General features: G+C 41.5%; 1 protein-coding gene across 14 annotated transcripts in view; it reads right to left on the reverse strand.

Annotated features, from left to right (window-relative positions):
* The window catches only part of TCF12 (transcription factor 12), a 151,669-nt gene that overhangs the window by 4,159 nt on the left and 127,134 nt on the right, over window positions 1-20,376 (reverse strand). For 3 of the 14 annotated variants that reach the window (XM_042875820.1, XM_042875817.1, XM_042875827.1), the window contains 7 exons: window positions 18,938-19,016; window positions 14,278-14,351; window positions 13,301-13,372; window positions 12,380-12,586; window positions 5,366-5,480; window positions 4,176-4,347; window positions 2,679-2,911 (listed from right to left, as the gene is read on the reverse strand). In XM_042875820.1, coding sequence (XP_042731754.1) covers window positions 2,679-2,911; window positions 4,176-4,347; window positions 5,366-5,480; window positions 12,380-12,586; window positions 13,301-13,372; window positions 14,278-14,351; window positions 18,938-19,016 — 952 coding nt within the window. The remainder of the gene's footprint in view (window positions 1-2,678; window positions 2,912-4,175; window positions 4,348-5,365; window positions 5,481-12,379; window positions 12,587-13,300; window positions 13,373-14,277; window positions 14,352-18,937; window positions 19,017-20,376) is intronic. The other 11 variants (XM_042875826.1, XM_042875823.1, XM_042875829.1 and 8 more) reach the window with 5 other exon arrangements.

Genomic DNA, 20,376 nt, shown 5'->3' on the forward strand with positions numbered 1-20,376 from the left:
CCCTTCTGACATCACACAGCTTTTAGTAACATTTCTGCTTCTTTCTTTACCTTCAGTATTAGCTTGCTCTGAGAGCAGGAGGTAGAATTTCTAAAGTCAGCAATTCTCTTTATACACCAAGTCTGTGAAATCATCCAGCACCCATCATCATATTCTTCAAATTTAGCCACAGAGAGCAAAAGGAATTTGTTACCCTATTTCCTGTCCCATTGTAAAGCCAGTACTTTGTAACTGCCAGCTGTGGGCTGCTGAAGCACTTGCAGCAGCATGCTTCTACTTCTCCACTCAGCTTCATAGATGGAGATGTGGATCTAGTTTTCAAATAATTGACAGGTTCTAAAACTCAACCATTTCTGTTCTTCAAAATGGCTTCTCATGAATTAGACTGTAAGAGACAAATCTTAGTGGCCAGAAAGACAAAAGGTACGTAATATATTCTGTCAGCTGAAAGAAGTGTTTTCCTTCCCAGTACATACTGAATTTAATCGACATGCTGGGGCATTTTTCTAGCTATCAGCAACCCTATTTTGCACCTTAAGATTGCAGGTACAATTTTAACTGTGAAGAGACTGCCGAAACTGACCAGGCAACAGCAGCTCATTCAAAACCTCTAGCCCTCCTCTGCACAAAGTCCCTCTGTTAGCCACAGTTTGCTGACCCACGTCCATTTTACAGCGTGCTTCCCTAGCTAATGTGACAGGCAGTTCTGCACAGACTTGCTAATTCTGTTTTCATCCAAACCATTATCAACAGCCTCCCGCTGGAACTCCTAAGGAACATCACTCCCACAGAGTCTGCCCAGAAACAAATGCTAACTTCTCTTAACTAGAGAACTAGAACCAGAGAACCTTTTCTGTAGGCTTCATGTAGGTTCAAATGTAGCTGGCCTTGAAGTTTTACGAAAGATTTAATTATGCAGAAACTTCAAAAGGAAGTTAATTTAGAGTCATTTAAGAAATGGAGATTAAAAAAACACTAGCTTACAGTTATAAGCTTAACATCTGAAATGTGTCATTTTGAATAGCATCGATGACAGCATGAGAAGATGCATTACCAACAGAGAAGAAATGGTTGATGCCATTAGATAACACAACGGTTAAAGCTCCTCTGGATGCCACGCAAAGCTGTGGTCACTCAGTTTCAGGATACTTAACGGAGACCGGAACGGTGCAAGGAAAAACGGGGTGAGATGAAGCAGGGAACACAGCCTTCCAATGCACAGCAAGTAGAGCACAAGGTGAGACATATGCACGAGGAAGGGAAATTCCTCAGTTTAATCTGTCTGCAGGGTAAGTCCACATTAATTGCAAGTATGTTTAGGGAAAAGGTTTCTAACAGTGTTACATTTTGGAAGCAGCCTCTGACCAAAGCCAAAGTGATTTCCTTCATTTTCACACAGCCTGTTTGATGTTTTTTAACCACTAAAAGCCATTAATGTTCTTCTGACTTCATAACAGTCAATCTCATCTTGCAGAGACAGAAGAGTATTTTCAAAAAAACCCCAAGGTCGAAGTCTCAGAAATGCTAAGATTAGCTGCTATCTGATCTGCAGAGTAACACCAATTTCTGCATATGCCTTGCAAATATTCTGACTGGAGATACTGCATTTATTTCAAGATAGGTCAGCAGAGCTGTCCAAAAATCCTTTGCACATTATCCTTACATAAAAGCTTGCATTAGGTCACTCACTTTGTCACTCTGCACTGACTTTTAGCAATTGCTTTGCTCCACTGCAAGCAGCTAATTTGGAAATAAAGTAAAAATAAGGTACACAAAAATAAGACATTGATGTCATTCAGTGACATCAGTGATTCAGAAATGTAGCACTTCAAGTAAATATGACCACTGACATCATCGACATCTGACAGACACTCCCCATCTCAATGCACTTGCAGAGAGATGCTGAAGATGGTTATTTAACAGCTCAAGGGAGCAAAGAAAGAGGATGCTCATCAGTTTAAGTGACAGCTTGTGAGTGGCAGAGGTGCCTCAGAATTTTATATACATCTTTGAAATTAGGTTTAAATTGAGATTAAAAGTCTTCAATAGCTTCTCTGACAGACAAGAATGCTACAGCTGAAAAACTAAATGCAATTCCTGGAGGAATCATCTCTCCTTAAAAGAAAGTGAACTGCAAAAAGAATTCTTCCTTCTGCAGCTATCAGTAAATGTATTTCTTACCTGGAAAAATCCAAAGGAACAGGGTACAGAAAATACACGCAAAATGAACCCAGACTCAAATAACAGAGCTGCAGGTTTCCTCCTTCTCCCTACAATACGCTTAATGCAGAAACCTGAGGAAATGCAGTTAACTCACTACATTTAATATCTCAGTTGTGTGCGGTTCATCTTCAATGAGATCTCTTGTTTTGCTCCATCATCTGTACTACTGAACGAGCACTTGTCTGAACTGTAAAAGCAAGATGTGTCAACGGCTTAACTAGTTCACCTAGAGCACGTGGTAACAAAACGCTGTGCGGCACAGGAAAGAACAAGATGGGAGCACACACCCAGCGCTCCCTTCCTCCCCCCACCCCCTTTGTTAAAAAGCAATTCCTTGTTTCTCCTAAAAAGCTCGTAACACAGCTACACAAGCCAAATGCTTTTGGCAACCGGTGTGCTGGGCTATCCCACACTGCTCCATGCTGAGTGCTGCAGCACAGGGATGCGCTACTGACCTCTCACTTGCTGCTCCAGACTGAGGATGACTGCCACAGCCTGGTGAAGAATCAGCAGTTTTGTCTGTGGTTTCTCACTCTTCAGATGCAGCTGACACATCCGGCCAAGTTCTTTAAACGCCTCGTTAATGTCTCGTACACGCAAACGCTCTCTGGCATTATTTGCCATTCTTCTCTCCTTTTCTCTTTCTATTTTCTGCTCTGGGTTTAAATCCTCATCTTCATTAGTACTGCTGCAAGAAAGCATAAATAAAAGTATATCAAAATATCACTAATAATTCAAGCAAGTCACCCCACTAGTTCCGAAGTCTCACTCTCAGAAATTAAAACCTCTTCCTATTTACTGTACTTCATATTGAATGTATGAAATAATAATAAAAAAAGGTTAGATATTGATGCTTCAGTTCTCTCTCACACTTCTCTAAAAAAATCTTCAGTGGCTTTTGCCTAAGGAATATCCACAGAACGCTGCCTACACACTGTCAGCAGTTCTAGGCAGAGCAGAGGAAATGCGCTGCCTTGGAAGCAACACTGACTGCTGCTCAACTCAGCTTCTGACACACCTTTCAACTGCTAGGACACTCAGCTGTCTCTTCAGATGAAGAATGAATCATTTTCAACAAATAGTTTTTGCTGGTTTCCAATGTATCAGCTTATAATATAAAGGCATTCCAACAAACTGCCATTAGAAGTGCTCATTACAGAAGGTTTACTGTTGCTAAAAGATTTGCCTGGTCAGTTCTAAAACTTTTTTTTTCCTCCCTTAATACCCAATTTAGAGCTAAACATATTTATGTTTATCATTGCTTTTATCATTTCACTTATAATTACTATACTAAGTTGATAACTTTTTTTTTTTTCTTTCTGTATAAGACTGTCCAACTAAGCTTAAAACTCTGCAGAAACCTCTGCCCCACTGAAATTAATATGGTAAATATCATTAAGCGTGTTTTGGTATGATAGCACTGTCTGCAGTTAAAAATTCTGACTGTTTGCCATTATCTCCAATTTCAGTACTCGTGTCAGACCCACCAGGCAGATCCAACAGCACTTCACCTGATTTTATTCCACTTCTTTTGTCCACGGTGAGGAAATGGCAGGGATGTAACATATTCACCGCAGCCCCTGGTTCACCAGACACGGCTCTCCACCACTACTGGCTCCCACTTGACGTACAAAGGCTGTGTCTCAAGCACTCTTTGGAACTTGATGATCCCTGAGGTCCCTTCCAACCCAAGCCATTCCATTCTAGTCTGTCACGATAGCCATCTCTGGGCATCCCTGGGAATTTCAGGTGACTTTCCAGGAAAAAAAATTTCTATCCTGTATATGAGTAGATACTAATACTGTAAACTGTCTTTGTATTTCAGCTGCCTATTGATGTATGCACTGAGGCAATGCAAAGGCTTTGAAATAAACTTATTAAACTTACAGAAAATCTCCAACTGATGGAGAGCATTAATGAGGCACAAATTCTCGTTCATGTCAGCAACTCACCTTGTTCTTCCTCTAGATGAAACCTTGATATCCTTTTGGGAGGACTCATCATCTGATTTCATGTCATCCGATGAGGGAGGCTCATGTATATTTTCATCCTTCTCCTTATGCTCAGACTTGATTTCTGTTGGACCTATAGCCACAGACTGGCTCTGCAAGCCACCTGACAGTGCTGCGAACAAACAGATCCGTGTGAGCATCGCGGGGCCAGGCACTACCTCTGTAACCTCACACAGACACTGCAATGGCAGGCCAGAGCACAGCCAGCACTCTGGGAACCCAACACACAGAACCACATCTGCTAACAGGCTGAATACTTGGGAAAATTTCTTCTCAGAAAGAGCAGTGAGGCTCTGGAACGGGCTGCCCAGGGAGGTGTGGAGTCACTGTCCATGGAGGTGCTCAAGGACCGTGGAGATGCTGCGCTGAGGAACAATGTCAGGGAGCATGGGGTGGGTCAGGGTCAGACTGCATGACCTGAGTGGTCTTATCCAGCCCTAATGATTCTGTGAGCAGCAACAAAAGATGAACCCCAATAATAATGCTGTACTTGGATACGTGTCATGGGGTTGTAAAGGGATCGTAATTAATCAAGAGCAGCCTAATCACCGAAAGACGCTGTAGAAGATGGAAGGGCATTTTGCGAAGTACGAAAATTTGCACCTCGGGTCTGGGTTGCAAATCTGAGGGCAGATCTATAGGTGCAGTGACAGAGGGTTGGGCCTAGGCCAAACCTGCCATGCACAGCCCTACACGGCACAGGCACGCTGATGAACAAGTGGACTTCTGTTTCCTATAGCTTACTCCTTTGGACTGAAAATTAAAGGAACTGTAAACAACTGTGTGGAGACACCTCCTTTTATGGGCTTGACTGAAATGGGCATCAGCTCACTGCAGACCTGGAGGTGCAGGTTACATCCACTGAAAGCAGAAGTCAGCAGCTACACGCAGGGCCTTCTATGGAAACCAGGCACCAAGCAGCAGGGCAGGGCTGACAAGAGGATGTCCTCCAAATTACTGCAGTGATCCCTAACAGTGGTATTGTTACAGATCTAAAATTGAAGTTAATTTTCTTTATCTTACTTATGTTCATATCCCCTCTACTGATGCACATTCACCACCATCTATAACCCTCATTGGCTCTGGATCATTTCAGACCCCGTTCAGCATTCAGTACTGCTGAAAGTTACCTCGGTAGCTCTCTTGTGTTTTGTGATTTAGTTCTGTGCTCTGAGCAGAAACTGTACTGGGAAGAACTGCGTGGTTGCTGTTGAGGCTGACGCTTTCCTCCCGATGAGCCCCAACCTAAAGGAAAGCAAAGCAAATACTTCTGTCAGAGATGCAATTCAAAGAAAGTAGTCCAAAAACAGAACTTTAAAAGACAAGTTATTTGCTGGATTAGAGATCAGAGTTCAGGTTCTACCTCAGCAAGGGTTGGAAGACGCTGTTACAATATGCCACTTGATGACAGCACATTGGATTAAGCTGTGCTCCAAGCAATGACCAACACCTGTCTATAATAATGTCACAACCTCACCATTCTCTCCAATATTACCCCACAGAACAACATTTTATTCTTCATTTATACCTGGGAAGGATAAGACTCGATTAATGTTAGATTGCTTTAAGGAGCTGCAACTGTCAACCGCAGGGCTTGTAACAATTTGATCCAGAAGGGAAAGTCACGGGGAGCAGTAATTTTCACTGCATGTGAGTGGTTTTTGTATATGCAATGGACAAAAGCATTATACATGGATATATGTACAAGCACACAGTTAAAAAACACAAAAACATCACATTTCTTAATTGCTGAAACAGGATTAGGAAAGAACTAGGTCTAATTTCAGAATGTTGTTTTATTCACTTCAATATTTTTCTCCCATTTTCTCCTTTCTCAGCTATGTACATTTTACTAGTCCCATCACTGCATCTGATCATACCAAAGTAATCCAGGCATCCAGCAATTCTCACCATGCCTCTGCTGGTAACACGTCATTTCTTTCACAATACAACACACACTTCTAATAAGCACTGAGATGAAATCTTAGAAAATAATTATTTTCAAAGTTCCCATTTCACACTTACTCGAGTAAGTTGATGTGAAATGACACTACTGCAATGTAGCTATGCCTGCACGTACTCAGCTTTAACAGGTACATTTCTTAAAAAACAGCTGCTCAGTACTGATTAACATTGTCAGTGCAAACATAAACAAATAATATTCTTCAGTTTGCAAAAGGAAGACATAAGGATACACTGCCTGAACTTAAGTAATTTGGAATGTGGGCCATGTAAAGCTTTTGATTCAAAGAGCACAGAAGTCTTTTAAATATTTATGATACAACCAACGTAATACAATTAAACAGTTAAAAATGAAAAGAACAAAGATGAGGGATTCCACTATTATTTGTATAGTTACAAGAACTGGCTACAGATGAAGCTTTTTACTGGAACAGTAGCAAACATGTCAACTAGAAGATTAAGCCTTTAATTAAATAGGTTTATTGCCTGGAGTTACACATGAGAACCACTGTTTTCCAATAAATCCTTCAATCCTAGTAAACTGCTGAGCTTTGAATCCCTCTTGAGTAATTAATGCAGCTTTTACCTTTCATGTCTTAGTATGGATTTTACCCGGACAGAGATAAATACCCTTATGCAAGTTTATCCTTTGTTTAATATACACTCGTTCCTGTAAGCTAACACAGGAACAGAAACAGGAAGGGGGACCCCCCAACCTGCCATCGCATCGGGTCACTCCGGGCTGCAGAAAATCTCACAGACAGCACAGTACCCACTGCTTTCTGAGGCACATTTCCATCTTCCATCTCATAGCTCTGCGAGGAGCTCCCGGAGGGCTGCAGCCAGCCCTGTTCCACTGCAGCCTGCAGGCAAACCCGTGCTGCACACAGCTCCAGAACTGAGCCGACAAGGGACTGCCCTGCCCCACTGTGCTGTTTTCCTTTCTCCTGGTCATGCTTAGTCCTAACACAGGAGGGTGCTTTTATTCAAGCTACAAACTATCCATCACCTCGAGGGCAGATTTTTTCCTGAACTTACTTCTTAAAGAAAGGCAAAAAACTCTTACAGCTGTGCCCAAAGCCAACAGCTGCCAGGAGCCTGGCAACTTTCAAACCTAGAGCGAACCTAGAAGAGCAACAGATTAACACATTTATTCTGATAAAGGCAAAAAATAGATTAGGAAAAAAAAAAATCAAGACAATGCTTCAGTTCTTTGAACAGGTCTACAAACCCACAGCACGCCATTTAGATTTACGAGGTCTGTGCAGGACTCTCACAGGCTGCAGTGCTGCAGAACTGACCGCAGTGTGTTTATCTGCTCTGTGGGGGATACCCAGAGGGGCCAACAGGAGCCCCAGACCAACCCGTGCTGAAGCTGCTGCATCCCACACTGAGCCCAGGAGCTCCATCCGGTCCTACAGACCCCACGCACAGTGACGGCTCACAGGTACCAGTCTGGAGCTCCTCTCTTTACACACCAGGTTGGTATGGTCGGTCCGCTTTTGTTTTTTTTGCCCTCCACTCTGATTTCACAGGAAGATAAAAAGACTGCAGCGTTTATGTTTAAACGGAACACAACTTTTGAGCTTCGTTAACATCTTCTGAAAGACATTTCATACCACCACCACCAAGTCTTTCCCTTATTTCAGCACAAAGCCACAGCTGGACAGAGGGCCGGCATCCGCCTGTGCTGCCTGCCGGGCTGCTCTTCTCGGCTCTCCTCACACTCAACCTGGGCCCCTCACTGCTGCTGCTGACAATGCCCCCATCACAGAAACGCCCACACAGTACCTCAAGGGCACACACAGACCGAGAGCTCTGCCGTTCAGAAGCGGTATCTGAATGCATTTGCACGCTTACCAGCCCCCTGCCTGCTCCTGCCTGCCAGAGGCGGAGGGGCGGCTGAAGCGTGCAATCTGGACTATTTCAGCATAATGACGTTAGCAGAGCTCTCTTTGTAACCCGATTCCTCCCACGAATGTTTCTCCTCCACTTCCTGGCGCACGCAGCTCTCCCAGCGCCCGCCATCCCTGCACAATGCTGGGCCGGTGGCTGCAGGGCCGCCGTCGGCACACAGCTGAGCCGTGCCCGGCCCCGCACCAAGCACCGCCGCAGGAGCACAGCAGCAGCACCGTGCCGGGCCGAGCCGCAGCTTCGTCCCACCTCGCAGCCGGCAGCGTGGAGCGCGGGTCCCCGGGCAGTGCTTCTGATGTGGGCTATTAAAAGCCATCCGCTCCCATTGCGCTGTCCCACCAATAATGACTTGCAGCAGTCAGTTTTATAAGCAAACAGAGTTAATTCATCCTCTCGTGAGCTGATGTAGCCTGATTTTTGTGATCTCTCGCCAGCAAACCCTGAATGCTCCGTGCAGCATGGAAGCCACCAAAGAACTGGACGGGGCTCAGAAAGCTATAGCGTCAGGAGCAGGGCTGGAATGTTTTAGAAAAAATCTGAAAAGCGACCAGCCCAGAAATCGTGCCTCTTAAAAATACATGTCGATCACTCGCATGTTCACTGCAGTGCATTTTTTCTCTGTATAATTAAGATCTAATTAATAGTTAGGAGTCATAACAAGCCTAAGTTTTATCTCAGTCAGTAAAACCACAACCTGAGACAAGCATGTCCTATACGTACAACCGCCTGGCTGCTGTATTTATCTGTATGAACAGACAGCCCACACACAATTGGACTCGAGATCAGGAGTGCAGAACTGAGCCTGGTCAATGCAGCAGTGAGGCCTGAGATCTAAACCAGAGCACGGGGCTCCAAGCTTTGGACAGCAGCACCAAGCTGCGCAGCGCACGGCCGCGGATGGCACAGTGCTGCCTGCAGGACGCACTGATGGGGCGCAATGGAAACCTGCTGTTCATCACCAGCTCTGCAGCTCACGCTGCAGCGTGATTAAAAGCCTTCACTCATATTTCCCCTTGGACTTATCTAAGCGTATTGAGAAATATACGCACTGCTCAAGCTGCAGCAGCCGGTCACTTTGGCCACAGTCACTAGCATCATTTTAACTAGAGTGAATGTAATAAAGACAGAGAAAAGGACTTTGGAACGAGGCTTTTTACACGGCAGACAGCTCAAAGCCTGCAGCTCCAGCAGGGCTTGGGCAAGAACAGAGCCTGGTGCTGGCGAAGCTGCCCAGGTGTCCTTTGGTGATTTTATGCGACAGCAGAGGGGAAGGTGAAGGGAAAGCAGCCATCTTCATAGACTCCTGCAGTACCTGGAAAAAGGCCTGCAACTGGGGATTGAGTTTCATCCTTAGCTGAGTTTCCAGGCCTTTTATTTATTTATTTTTAATCAATTCAGGCTGTTCTTTTTCCATTGTATTGCAATGACAAATAAAAAGCAGCTTGAATAAGAACAAAAAGACTATTACTTCTTAACTTTTCAATAATACATGAAATAAAATACAAATCAACTTCAAAGGCCACTTAGCAAATATTTGATGAGTTTGAGATATTAAAAATCTATTTGAATAAGTCTAATGGGCAGCCCAGCTAAAAAGAAAACAAGAACATTCAGAGCGAACAGGAAATGAAGTCAACCAGAGTTTTAAAATAAATCTGGCTCAAAAATTAAGCAAATGTTAAAATAAAACCATGTCTGGTTACACTAATTACATAAAAAGGAGTTAAATTACTCATTTCCTAGCTCCTTCTGCCAACATCATCTTCTTCAAGGGAAATTAAATTTATTTTTTTCCTTTTCCTTGCTACAGAACAAAACTGTTTTGTAGAAGATACTGCCGTCCCGCCCAACCCCCTGAAGGAAGTTTCATTTATTGGTGAATCCCACTGAACACTTTTTGACCAGAAAGCCCTACCAGCACATCAAACAAACAAAGGGAAACACGCTTAGTAACCATGCCATTTCTAGCTGCACTATTAGCCAGTACTTACCATTTTCTTAACGTCTGCAGGAGGTACTCTGAAACTAAGAGAAACGTCATTTCTGAGCAAATTCTACCTCTTAAAACTCAGCTCTGTGCCATGCACTCTGCTCTTTCACATCCCTATTTCAGGGAAACGAATTCTACAAGTGCTCTTGGGGACGAGTAGGCAATGAGCACTCCAAGCACTGCACCTCGTGCCCCTGCAGCATTACCGAAGCAGCCGCCGCTGCTGAACCCCTCCGTCCCCCCTGCAGCCACATGTGCCACCCTGTGCTCTGCGTGCAGCTCGGGATTCCATCCCAAGTCGTGTCGAGTTCCTGCAATTGCAAATGATGTCAAAGGGCACTCTTTGGGGACTGGGCAAGGCAGCAGCACGATGCTTTCTGCTGAAGCCAATTTTTCTGATGTAACTTTAATTTGTTAATCCAAAAAATTCTTTAGCTGACTTTTTTTAAAGCCAAAACTGATCTGCAAGTTTGTTTCACCATGTGAGGGGAAAATACAAAAGTGAATCTTTTTTTTTTTTTGTTAATTTCCTGACCTAAAGATATTCCTATCAGGCAGCAACCATCCTTCAAGTGAAACTGCAGAACGATCATCGTAAGATAAATCAAGTTTATATTACATTTAATTACACACTAACATTAAACTACAGCAGACCAAGGAAACTTCATTTGTTTTGGAGAGTCATTTTCTACTGTCACCCATTTTAATCAACACCGAGCTGATAAATGCAGCACAGCTCAGTCTCCACCAGAAGCAGACTTTGGTACATCTGGCACGGCGTGCGTCTGACTGAGCGGTGTCAGAAGGCTTCACAAGTTGCAGAACAATTTTATCACTGCAATTTTGGTCACCCATTTTACCCTTCACCATGAAGACCTACGAAAGAAGTTTCCTTTTGCATGACTGTATTACAGTCTATTCTAGAACATGGTAAAACTTTCCCTCCAGCAGCATTCTTTAAATATTAACCACGAGGCACTACTAGAAAAAATTCTGAAGTATTTATGTATCATTTCCTTCATTACTAAAAGCAACTGTGAACTTGTACAGAGATCTAAAGCTGGATATGCCATTGGAAAAGCGGGGCCCCCCCCCCCCCCGCAGCCCCCAGACACCCGCAGCTTATAGAAAGTAACCAGTTCTTTTTGATGTTTACTGCAGCAGTTCTGAAATTAATATAACTGGATGTGTGACGTGCAAATGGGAGAGCCTGGAACTAATTCTGTTTTATAGAATGCAAACCCTTGAGCAATCGGGGTACCTAATTATTTTGATGATAGGTGAAATTTCGCCTTGATCACACAGCACCCAGCTGCGAATCTGTTTTATAACAGAAAATTTCACAGCGTGTAACTGGTCTTTAAAGTTACACTGTAAACATGCAAACACATGGCACCGCTAAAATAAGCATGTTTTTAAAAAGCTTTTTCCCCCTCAGTATTTTTGAGAAGAGGGGAATGAAAAGAAAGAAAAAGGGAAGTGAGCAACTCCACAAATATATTTCATTTCCTACACAATGCCTTTAACACATTTCTGATCTCTGAAAAGCTTAACTACATTTTTCCTTCAGAATAGTTCACATTTTTAAAGAAACTAAAAGGGACGGATTGAACTATTTAACTCTTCTTGGGGATTAATCTAAAAGTTGTTTCCTCTTCATTGTTACTTACTCTACAGCTGTGCTCAAACTCCTTTTCATTTAGGGAAAAAAAAAGTTTAATTTTTGAGCCTGCACACACTATGGTTCCACATTCCAACAGCTTCCTCCCAGTCCTCTGCCAGCATCTGCTATTGAAGACTAGTTCCAATTTACAATAAACAGCTTTTCCAGACCAGAACACTTGAAATTCAGTCCTTCTCGACTGCTTTTCCCATTCAATCTCCCTATTCACCATTTCAAGGAGAAAACTGTTCTGCCAATTATTACACATCTGGAAAAAATGCATGTATAAGCTGAAACGCTCTCAGCAGAAAGTTTCAGCTTTCCGCATATGGTCACAGCGGGATTTTATGGGCCACTGACCAGGCCAAAGTCTAAGTTTTCCCATCTTTCTCCTCCCCCCTCATATCTGCCCACCCCACTCCAAGCCCTCTAACTGGAAACGCATAGCAGGTGCAAGCTGCCTGCCATCTTCTTCTCTACAATAACCTCCAGTAGTTTTTCCCTGATAAATACAAATCCTGGAGTCCCAGTGTCACTGCCCAGGCTCCACAACTACTCAGACACACCAGCTGTCATTGCTTTGCACAACTACACACACGATAAAAATACGATTACCATTGACGCTTGTCTGTTGGCTGTTACAAGGCTAGATGCTCCATAACTTGAGTTCAGGCTTCCAATTGGCCCGTTATGGGATGGTCCCAATAAACTATGTATGTCTCCATGGCCACCTGATAGGCTTGTTGAAGGCCCCACAGCATGATTTCGTAGTACGTGGATGGCATCATCGAGTCTGTCCAAGCGATCCTCCATACGAGACTGCTGTTGGATTTAAGAGGACCAGCAACAGTCATTACTGAGTAATTCTGCAGACTCTTTCTACTGTAACAGTTTCTACCTTGGAGACATTAAAGACAGAAGATGAAATATAGTATCAAAAGACTTCAAAAGCACCTACCAGCACTACAAACAAACAGAAAAAAGGAAAGATATCTGGAGATCTTGCTTAAGATAGCATTCATTCCACAAATAGGTGGCAGCTTTTAAAGTGAAGCTTATTATAAGGTTAATATTACTTAGCTTCCATTACATGGCATGAACAAGAAAAAAGGAAGTGCTACAAAATATGCTAATACTGGGCAAGAAAGAAGGATCACCAAATCAGCCTCAACACACTGGTAACAATTAAGAGAGGCAGTGGCTTTTTGAGAGCCAGTACCACAAAAAGACTGGACAACAGTTACTTTCTAAAACTGATCTTTAACAGATATTTCAGAAACAAAAACAAGTTCCAAATGTTACTGCAGAATAGGTTTCTGCCTTAGATCTATTTTTTACTTCAGGAGACAAAAAAAAAAATAAGAACAAACAAAAAAACCCCACCAGTTCTGACATTGCAGCTCTCTAGAAACTGAAAGAGCAGAATGTTGGAGTCAAAGGATGGGTCATGGGCTACACTCATTTAGTTTTTAATGGGGAATCCGAAGGAAGCATTAATTGAAACACAAAAAGGCACCATCTAAATTGAAATAGTACCTCACAGACATCCTTTAAGAAGGACATTGCATCTTGCAAATGCTCGTGAAGTTGCTGCTCAACTCGATTTTTCTGGCAAAGTCAAGACAGAACAGGAAGCAAAGCATAGGTTAAGATTAATTCAAAAAAGAGGTGAGGAAACAGCTGATGTGCATGTCAGCAATAAATTGTTAGTCAAGTTAATGCAACAGAAATCTGATTATACCAAGATAAGAAAAGGCTAATATTTAACACCGCCGTTATGTCAGGATTCTAAGGTGTACATATCAATTCAATATAACTGCAAAAATATTCAAGAGAAAAGTGATTTAAATTTATTCTTGCTAGACACAGGAGAAGAAGTTATCTCTGTGGAAACCAGAAATAGGCACAGGTATTCAAAACCCTTCTCAGTGTTCCCTCAAAAGTTTCCCCTTTCCTTCCCAGTGCTGCATCAGAGATTTAGGGAGTCAATAACTCAAAGCTTTTGCTGAAGCTACAAGTCCACTTTAAGTTTACAACAGATCATTTAGCTTTTCTGTAATTAATATGAATTAATAAATGAACATTCCCTAATAATAAACAATAATAAATAATAAATAATACTTTAATGACCGGGTAATGAAAACAAGGCCAAGGGATTACCATTTCAAGGCGAGAGGGGGAAGGACGAAAACGTGAAGGCATGAAGTCTTTATCTGTTCTGCAGACTGAACTTTAGATAAGAATTAGCCATGGATTTGTGAAAAGGTACCAGAATCTCATAACAGTGCTTTAGCACCAGCTGTCCTCAGCACAGAAGCCTGATGCCCAAGGAACAGATGGTGAAAGACACACCCTGCACGTCTTATATTGTTCAACTGAACAGGCCATTTGTTAGCAAAGAATTCATTTGTAATGCTATCCTACTGTTCCCGTTAATGATATGCAGGATTTACACAAAAACAAGCCTTCAACTCGTAAGTAAAAAGTAGTATGTTGCTTTCAACAGCTCTTACCAAGGAGTGTAGAGAGTTTTCATAGTTTGGAGATGAGGGGGCTTGTCCTCCACTCCTAGACCACTGACTGGCACCTGTCAAAATTGTCTAGGTTAGCTCACAGATTTATGCAGCACAAGCAGGAAACAGATGCTGTACTTCTTAACATAATTAAAACCAACATATTCTGCATAAAGGTAAGCCAACATATGGATTTACAAAGGAGGACAAATTCCTTCATTCTGTCTCGCTGAGGGATAATTTTTATATCCTGACATCTGTAGGGCTAGATGACAAAGCAGTGACAGCTTCAAATTACTTCAACAATACAAAAATTCACCCAATAGTTACACACAGTACCTGAAATTCCTGCCCTGGGCAAGCCTGCATTAAAAAACAGCCCGTTTCTTTTTCCTTCAGATTACGTTCAGCAGATGTAAGCGTGCCTTAAACAGCATGGAAGTTTACATCAAAAATATTTAAAGAAATCCAATGGACCATGAATTAATGATAACCATTTATTTATTATTTATTCTTATATTACATCTCTCTACTACAGAAGAAAATTTGAAGCAGGACCTAAAAGCTTTTTCTGCCTTGTGTACTTTGTAGCATTTTTATTTATTCACTCAAAAAATAAAATAAAATAAAATAAAATAAAATAAAATAAAATAAAATAAAATAAAATAAAATAAAATAAAATAAAATATCAGATCATAGCATGTTCCGAGTTTGGAAGAGTTTCAGATTTCAGTTCAGCTCAAGAATCACTCACCGTGCAGCAAACCCACAGTTATGCCCATATTACCTATGTACTGCAAATTCAATACACACCAATTCTAATCTGAATAAATGCTCTTAATTATTATGTAAAATTTAGAAATAATGAGATGTGAAATGCAATAATTAATAAAGCAGTACTTTTAAAACAAAGTCTGAAGTTGTACAGCATGTATTTTCCTCAACAATAATGCATCTTTTATAAAGATACTACATGAAATTTTATGTCCATTAGAGACAGCTTCCTTTCAGCCATACAAATGTAATAATAAAGCAATTACATTAATAAATTATGGACATACAATCCAAAGCAGCTCATTAAAGGAAGAGCCTGTGGGCTTGTTCTTTCAATAACAGCCAGAGCTCTACGTCTGGAAAACTGGGAAAGGTTTAATAACATTACAGTTCCTTTGTTTGGGGAGCTGCAAGTAGTTACCTTTTAAAGAAAGAGTTTTATTTAAGAAAAGGACTATAGCTTTCACAGCTATTAAACTAGCCAAGTATTTTCTTGCTAACTGAAAAAAATCAAAATAAAACATCTCCAGTTTCATAACAGCTCAGAGCTCCTGTAAATGTGCTCTGGTCCTCTTTTAAGATACCACGGTATCACAGAGGAAGGTTATCATCACAAATTTTCACACTGGTACTCCAAGTCTGGACCTGTAGCTTCTCTCTGCATGACTGCCAGGAATAATGCCTAGAGTTTAAGTCATTTTTGCAAATATATTACTGAAGCAGCTTCAGAACGTGCATGCTTGCTTTAATCTTTGAGTTTTTATGAGGTCCAAATTTCATTTCTACAGTCAAAACCGTAATAAAGGCCTTAACAAGAGCTTGCTACTAACTAGCAGGACTGAGCGTGCTACCTCCTACAGCAAAGCAGCAGCTGAATATTGAGCAGAGAGGCAAACCGCTAAGAAAACACGTATCTCAAGGCCCACACATACAGCGTGATCGCGTTCTTAAATGGAGAACAGTGCTATTTCCTTAATGAAAGCCTAGGACAAAACTAGGAGGGAAAACCAAACCAAGGCAAAAACCCGTTCTCCTCTTGACCAAACACCCCAGCTGGAACCTGCAGTGTCTAACAGCTCCTCTAGTAACGCTAGAGCGCTTTGGAAGCCCTGTGCGTTCTGCTCCCATGTCTGCAGGTTGCCAGATGGCACTGATTTCCTGCTTCCCTCATTCCACTCCCCCTCAGAGAAGTTTGTGCATGAAATCCACCAATTATGTTAAAAAGCATCCTGGCACCACAAGCCCTGCAATTAACAACTGCAGCTTTTAGTGCAGCACCAACACAGCAGCACGAAAAAACAAATAAGCCGGGCAAGTGCTGGGATTTACAGGGGTCATCGGCAGTAATCATGGTAGTATTGTTCCTCCCTCTGAATCTCCCCAGCACTAATCCCCTTGCTCCCCTTTCAAACAAACACACACCAGAGGGGGCCAAGGGCTGCTCCTGCATCCTCAGAGCTGCACAGCCATTCTGATGCCCCTGGGCCTGCGAGGAGGATTCTTAAAGCACCGAGGCTCCCACTGATCAGTTCTGTATGTAGATTTCACATACGTGCATGCAATCATTAGAAGTATGCAAGAAGTAAAACATGTCTATGTACAATTAGAAATTAAATGAGGGTACTGGAGGGTTTTCACCACGTCGTCTTCAAAACTTTTACTTTAATTAAAAATTGCTAATCCTTTATGCAAAGAAGAACTTGGCAACAAAACCATTTAATACTCCAACCTGGCTACATGTACTTTAGTGCCTCATGGAGTGACTACATCTCTACTTGACAACTGAGGGACAGGTGAACTATGCCTTACTCCAATCCCAAACAACAAGAAGCCTAGGTAAACAAACATCAACCTTTGCCACATTGCCACATTGGGAAAATCGTAATCGTGGCTAAAATGCTTTAAAATACATTGTTTTAGTATAGTAAGACATTTGCTTTTATCTGCAGTAACTTTTTGGGTTAGGACAGAAAATGGCTACCAGGAGTATAAATAACAATAAATAGAGGAGTAATTACTTTACATCGTGCCTCACTGTATTCTTAGTGACTCATCTGGGAATAAAGATAAAAGTCCAGATTCATAAATGAAGGTAATTAACTACTGGAGCAATTTACCAAAGGCTTGATAAATTCTGTATCACTGAAATTAAAGAGGGGGAGGGAGAGAGGGGGGAACAGAAGGAGGGAGCATGGGTAACTGTAAAGCAGATGCTAAGTTTGTGGTTGAGTAGGACTTCAGTATTATCTGCATCTATCAACTGCTCTCTGAGTCACCAGAACCCAGAATAAAGAATGTCAATCAAAGCGCAAACTGAGGAGTTTTACACTTAGCAGACATCCCCACAAAGGCATGAGCAGTAAATACAAAATCCAAATTCTGGAGACCTGAAATCTGCATTCTAAACGCAGCATCTAGACAGCTCTCTCCTGCTCAGGAAATGTAGGTGTGGGATCTCATCAGGAAACTTACACTGGGTTCTTCTAAACTGCAAATTCTCCAAAATGTCGGAATGTTTTTCTTTCAGCCATGGAGCTATTTTCAGAATTTGCTTTCACGTTACGAAAGACAGGAGTAAGAACCTCCTGGTCTGGCCTGCCTTTTCAGCGCGACACAGCTACACACGACTCTTTTGTCAACTGTAATCACTAAATCAAAAACTCCATTAATCCCATAATTACCCAATTTATCATGGATTTTTCCGTTACAGAACAGCTGTTCAGGTATGCCATATCAGATACTCCCTAATCCATTAAGTCCACAGATAACCCAAACAGTGATCGTTAAACACTGGTGACGTATGAACGATTCACATTTTGTGAGTGACATTACATACACAAACAGGCAAATTCACATCCATGTGTGTATGCCTGGACTTTACGTGAAGTGACTTGACTGACTGACTCACCTGCATTACCCAAGTTTTCAACTAAGCTCATTCTGTACATCTTTCACTAGAAGCTAATTTTATTAAAAAACAAAAGGAAACAAAGCAACTCTGGCAAAAAATGTGACCATCAGCCAGGAATACACAGGGGTGAGTTAAACAACTGAGAATGGGAAGTGTTTTACAAACTTTAAATAATTCAGCAAACTGCACTACAGGAAAGAACAGGGTTAAAGTTACATCATCTTGCTTGTAATTCTAGTTCTTTGTTAAACAACAAATTTAAGTCAATGGAGCTTTCACAGTCCTCTCTGTACAGAGAACAGCTGTTCAACTTTTACTAGACAGCTGAGGCCACAGTATCTGTGAAAGCTGCACTACCCACTAATAGCTGTAGGCAGCTGCCCATAGTTCATCTCCACACTGGAATGCTTCTTCCCACATTCACACCAGTAACACACAAAGCACAGGTGACAGAGGTGCCTGCAATACACAGCCTTTATTTTGAAAGAATGCCAGAAATTCTTCTCCCATAGAATGAAAGCATTCATGAAAGATATGAATGAAAAGCTACCCTGTGTAAAAAATGATCTCATAAACTACTGTATTTTCATTAGAGGGAACAAACACCTGCTGTGTGTCACTGAACGCTGCCACAGAATTTCTACATATAGCTTAAAACAACAAATACACAAATCACTCTTGCTTCCTTCTCTGCAACAGCACAGATCTGTACAGACATTTTTATAGTTGATTTAGTAGTAGCAGTATATGGTTAACCAATGTTTTCTAAGATCACTTTAGTAGAACTAATTTTCCATGTCAATTGTCAGGATTTAAGTGAATGCTCATAAAATATTTACAAATCCAGACTTATAAAACTAGGCTTAACGCAATGGAAAAATCAACAAAATACAGGATTAACCATGTAAGGAAGCTACTGCTGCTCCCACTGTGACTCCAAGTCAACAAACAAGTACTGGTAAACAGTATGCATACCTGTAAGTGGCGATGGTGATCCAACTGGTGTTGATGGATTTGATGGAAAACTACTGCTGGTATGATCAGGAGAATAAATCTAACAACAGACAAGAAGTTTTTGTATCAATACATATAATACAAAGTAAAAGAACTACTAGGATTTCTTTGCATGCTTTTAATTGGCACTCTTGATGCTGGCTTGACAAAAAAAAAATCCAATAAAACCCAAACCATAGTTCTGCTTTTTACACTTTAAAATGTTCAGAGAACTTTGATTTTAAGGCAGTCATCAAAATAAGCACAGCCCATATTTGATAGCGACACAAATATAACCATCGTCCTGCTACTTTAACAATAGAAACGTCAGTCTTTTTATCAATGAAGGCAAACGATGTATGCAACCCATATGTAACAGCCACAGATAATCAAATCATTTCAGAAAAACACAGAGGAATAACAACTTCCAAGTCCTTAGCGAGAGAAGAGCTTTTATAAGCCAGTGTATTATCTTCTAAAAATTAATTCATGAGAGAAAATTGGGAGAAAGCATTCAGCTCTCATTACTGTCCATACCCCCAACACAAAACCATGCGGAATTGTTGCTTTTAATACACACTGCCGCACATTCAGTTTTTCTTACTGTTGTATCAGTTGCTCCCTTAAGATGAGAAATCTCCACTTGCAGTAAGTTAATCCTTGCTATTAATGCAATAAAACGCCCCCATAAAAATAGAAGACATAATACCCAAAGCTCTAATGAGAACTTAAAATTTCAAGATTCTTCAAAAAGTCATTTTGTAAAAGGAATTGAACAGACTTAGAAGCTGACTACGGACTGGAGAACATATTTCGTACAGGTCATCAGTTCAAACCTGTTTTACTTGAGCAGAGACCAGGATTTGTTAGTCATCAGACAGCAGTTAGGAAAATCTTCCCTGGCAGAGTGGTTGATGTCTCTTCACGCAGACAATGACATTTCAACATTGAGCTGACAACTGAGACTTGGTCAAGCTGCATATTCTGTTTTGTGAACTGACAAAAGCAGGACCCAATAAACCAGACGCCCCTTCCCGGCCTGTCATACTTTCACATTAGAAAAGACTCTCACCTCCTTAACAGAAACACCTCATCCCTTTCACACACGCTACATAAAACATTCTGAGAAGAAAAGTAACATCACTACAAAATAAATCCTGGTCAGGGATCACGCGTCAGTACGAGAACTGCAAGGAGCTCCACAGACAGATAAAACACTGAAAAATAAAATTCTGCCAGGATAAAGGAGCTTCAGCTTTCTTTGAACTGACTGTTTTCCAGCACTTCACCTGCTTATTTTATTTCACTGTATTTTCTAAGAAGAAAAAACAACAGCAGCAGCAGAAAGAGCCACAAACAACCACAAAGCCAGAACTCATCCTGCATGCATCCCTGGCTGCTCTACTGTTAAATGACCAATG

The sequence above is a fragment of the Lagopus leucura genome, unplaced genomic scaffold (genome assembly GCF_019238085.1).
Source record: "Lagopus leucura isolate 7727_CA_CO unplaced genomic scaffold, USGS_WTPT01 Super-Scaffold_100015, whole genome shotgun sequence".
Lineage (NCBI taxonomy): Eukaryota > Metazoa > Chordata > Aves > Galliformes > Phasianidae > Lagopus > Lagopus leucura.